At 46.9% G+C, this 3741-nt stretch overlaps 1 protein-coding gene across 1 annotated transcript in view; it reads left to right on the top strand.

Moving 5' to 3' along the window:
* The first annotated feature begins 1297 nt into the window (after positions 1 to 1297).
* SIDT1 (SID1 transmembrane family, member 1) overlaps positions 1298 to 3741 on the top strand; it is a 100375-nt gene continuing 97931 nt past the window's right edge. Inside the window, exon 1 of the mRNA XM_008584096.1 lies at positions 1298 to 1582. Coding sequence (XP_008582318.1) covers positions 1361 to 1582 — 222 coding nt within the window. The 5' untranslated portion in view covers positions 1298 to 1360. The remainder of the gene's footprint in view (positions 1583 to 3741) is intronic.

Below are 3741 nucleotides of genomic sequence, written 5' to 3'. Positions count from 1 at the left end.
TCCTAATGACAAACTTTCATTAGCATTGTTTTCTGATTGCACAGTTATAAGATTTTATACCGATGTATTGCATTCATTTTTGATGTTTTAATAAATTGTAAGAATTCAATGAGGTAAAAAATTTTTTTAAATCCTACCTTCTTTTAAATGGTAAATAGTAGGATTTAATCTGTAATATTAAATCTTTGAATAAGATCTTTTTCTTCTTTGTGGCTTCTTTTTTAATATTCCTTCAGGTTGAACACAATTATATTCTTTTCTAGCTTACAAATAACTTGAAACAAATACATCAGTGAGTCCTCTTGGACACCTAAATCTTTGTTTAATGTTCTCCGAGGACTTCCGATGGATCCTCTTCTCGCCCACTCCTTACCTGCCTCTTTAACTATTTAAATCCAATCCCCTAATTTTTGCTAGAAGGGTATTTTCTTTTTATGATGGGCTGTGGTTTCTGTCTTTTTAGAAACACTTTAGAATCCCACGGATTCTCCTAGAATCTGAAAGAAGTCATTGCAGAAGTAAAGTAGGCAAGAGGCTGGGGTGGAAAGAAATGCATTCTGCACATATCTAGTTACTGAGTCGTCTTTGACAACTTCCGGGACCAGACTTCAGGTGGTGCTGGAAATTGTCCTCTTCACCATATCTATTTTTTTATGACTGTACATATTTACATTCATACACATATGACCAGGGAGAGAGAACGTGATGACGTGAAGCTCTTCGTGGAGAATATGAGGTAATAAGGACATAAAACAGGTGTCTGAGAAAGGGTTCTATTAGAAAAGGGAGAGTAGAGAACAACAGATATTCAGCAGGTAGCAGCCTGGAAAAGCAAACTCGTGCACCCTCTTGGGGAACAGGCTCTTTTGCTTTCTATTTCTTCGCCTGCGGTCAGGGAGCACGTTTACTTGAAACGGACCGAATTTCCTCCTCGATAGCTGGTCAGGTTAATTCTTCGAGACTAGTGCATATTTCTTTTTAATATTTCCAATGCTTTTATTGTTGAGGTTCAGAAAGAAGAGATCGGCCGAAATTCTGGCTGGGCACATGGGGGATTCTCGGTGATGAGAAAGGTGGGATTTAGAAGCTGGAGAAGAAAGCAGCAACTCTCAGCCCCCACATCTCCCGTCCCCCCTACTTTCTACCCGTGACCACCCTAGGAGACCCCAGGCAGCAGCATCAATATTTGATCGGCCCTTCGCCAGCGCGCTACCAGCACACACCGGCGGGGCTTGCCAGGCATCGCCGCGCTGCGAGAAAGCCGGCGCCCGGCCCTGCACCAGGCTCTGGAAGGACCAGCTCCTGCACTCGCCCCCTCCCCAGCGTGGCTCTGCTTCGGGGCCGGGGCGCGGCGCCCACCATGCACGGCTGCCCGCGGCTTGCGCTGCTCTGCGCGCTGCCCTGGCTCCTGCGGGCGGCGGCGCCCGGGCACCCCTCAAAGCCCCCGACTCAGACTCCCGCACCGCGCCGCGAGCCCAGCGACCCTGCCAGGGGCGCGGATTTCGATCACGTCTACAGCGGGGTGGTGAGCCCGAGCACCGAGAACATCTACTCCTTCAACTACACCAGCCAGCCCGGCCAGGTAAGACACTAGCTCCCCTCGCTCCATTCCTAGAACTTGCCGGATTTCGGAGCCCCATCCCTGCTTTGGGTGCCACTGGGAATCGACCTCGGGAGACCTGAAGGACGGGAGGGACCCTCATTGCCTCTTCCTTCCGAAGCAATCGCTGCCCTGCTGGAGCTGTCGCAATCAGCCTCAGGGACAACTCCGCTGTACCTCGCGCCTCCGCCGGCCTGTCGCTGGCATTTCTGGGCTTTGCAGAGGCGCTAGTTCCCCGCACCGTCTGCGGGTCCAGACTCCCTGCTTGGGCTTTTTTCTGCAAAAGTCGCGATTTCTAGGGTTGCAAGGGGCGGGGGGGAGGGGGAGAGGACCACTCCTCTGTTTCTAATCCCATGCGGTGAAGGAACCTTATTTCATTTGGACCATTCAGCAAGACCTTTCTATTTCATAGCGCATGGGGAGGGAGAGCTGCTCAAAATCTAAAATGGAAATCATGTGAGGAATGGACGGAAGCTGCAGAACCTCTGAGTATTCAGTAGTCATTTCCTGCGTTTCTGTATCGTTGTCACACATATGTGCTTCAGAGAAGCCAGTAGATTCGATCAAAGACATTGGAACTGCAGCCATCAGCTGATCTATGGAGATTTTGATTTTAAATAAGGGTAGATAATTATGTGAAAGTTTTAGACCTATTTCTGACAAGAATTGAGGTGAGACAAGCGGGGGGGGGGGCTATTCAGTAACTATCCGTTTGACATATAAACTCTGATTATATAATGCAAGCAAAGGCATATACAGCAGTTCCCTTTTTTCCTCTAATATGGTACTCTCTGGAGCACAAAAAAGAAAAAAGGCGGGGGGAGAGAAAACTCCTCAGTGTACCTGCCTCTGGATCTTTTTCAATATGAATGTGCTTATGTATCTCTTACCATGCCTATATTCCCTACTCCCTCGGGAAATTCCAACCAGACCATTGGGATACCACATATGCAGAGAAAACTCCTCAGTGTACCTGCCTCTGGATCTTTTTCAATATGAATGTGCTTATGTATCCCTTACCATGCCTGTATTCCCTACTCCCTCGGGAAATTCCAACCAGACCATTGGGATACCACATATGCCTCTGATTCTCACTCAGGATGGGAACTGGAAAACCTCATAGCTTCATATAGTGAGATAGGTGTGTACTGAGTGGAAGGCACCAATGTGCCTGTCATTACTCCCAGACATCTTCCAGCTGTGTGCCCTGAGAAAGTGCCCTGAGTGCCCCATCTCCCGTCTGGCACCAAATCCTATGGTGCTGTCACCATGGCAGCACAGCTCTCACCCTGCCCCATCCTCAGGTAACCTTCAGATGCGTGTCCTGTACTGAGCAGAGTGGCTGTGTGGAGAGCCATTCCACTGTAGACAAGTGGGAGGGGGCAGTTTTTGTTTCTCAAACCCTACATCACCTACCTCTTCCTCTCCGATGTGGGGTACTCACTAGCTGACTGACATATTACACACAAGAAGTGTTCCTAGCCCTGTGATTGGCTGGAAACAGATATAAGTCTGAAAAACCCCATGATCTCTGGGGTGTAGTGTTAAGTTCCCCTTAAATCATTGGTAAGGAAACTAAAATGACATGTGTAAAGTAAACCCTGACGTCAGGCTTTGGTATTTCTTTCAGTTCTGCTTAGAAATAGACTGCTTTTGAAATGTTGCCTGTGCCTTTTCCCCATTAGTATTGTGTGAGTCCCTCCACTAGAGCACGGGTTACACTGTTTGCAGCTCAGAACACCCACTTGACTTTCCTAGTAAACCTGGAGATATTGAAGTCAGGGGCACAGTCACATTCATCTCTGTATCCCAACACCTAGCACAGTGCATGGAATGTAAGAAGTTTATAAATGTTTTTGCAAAAATGAATAAATAAGTGAAGAAAAAGGTTAAAGAACCTTTAGGTAAAGTTAAGTAAAATAAAATACATACTGTTTTCAATTTACGTGGGATAATTTCAGATAAAAACAATTTTTTTCATAAAACAAATTTCGTTTTCCAGAAAAACAAAATTTTTTTTTTTTTTTTTTTTTTGTCTTTTGTCTTTTTTCCGTGTCCGGCAACGGATCGCAACCCTCAGTGTTGCCCCCGTACCGGACCGGGGACCGGCAACGGGATTGCAAGCCTCGGTGTTGCTCCCG

Source organism: Galeopterus variegatus, unplaced genomic scaffold (assembly GCF_000696425.1).
Source record: "Galeopterus variegatus unplaced genomic scaffold, G_variegatus-3.0.2 Scaffold3145, whole genome shotgun sequence".
NCBI classification, from domain to species: domain Eukaryota; kingdom Metazoa; phylum Chordata; class Mammalia; order Dermoptera; family Cynocephalidae; genus Galeopterus; species Galeopterus variegatus.
This window is presented reverse-complemented; position numbering and strand designations above follow the sequence as displayed.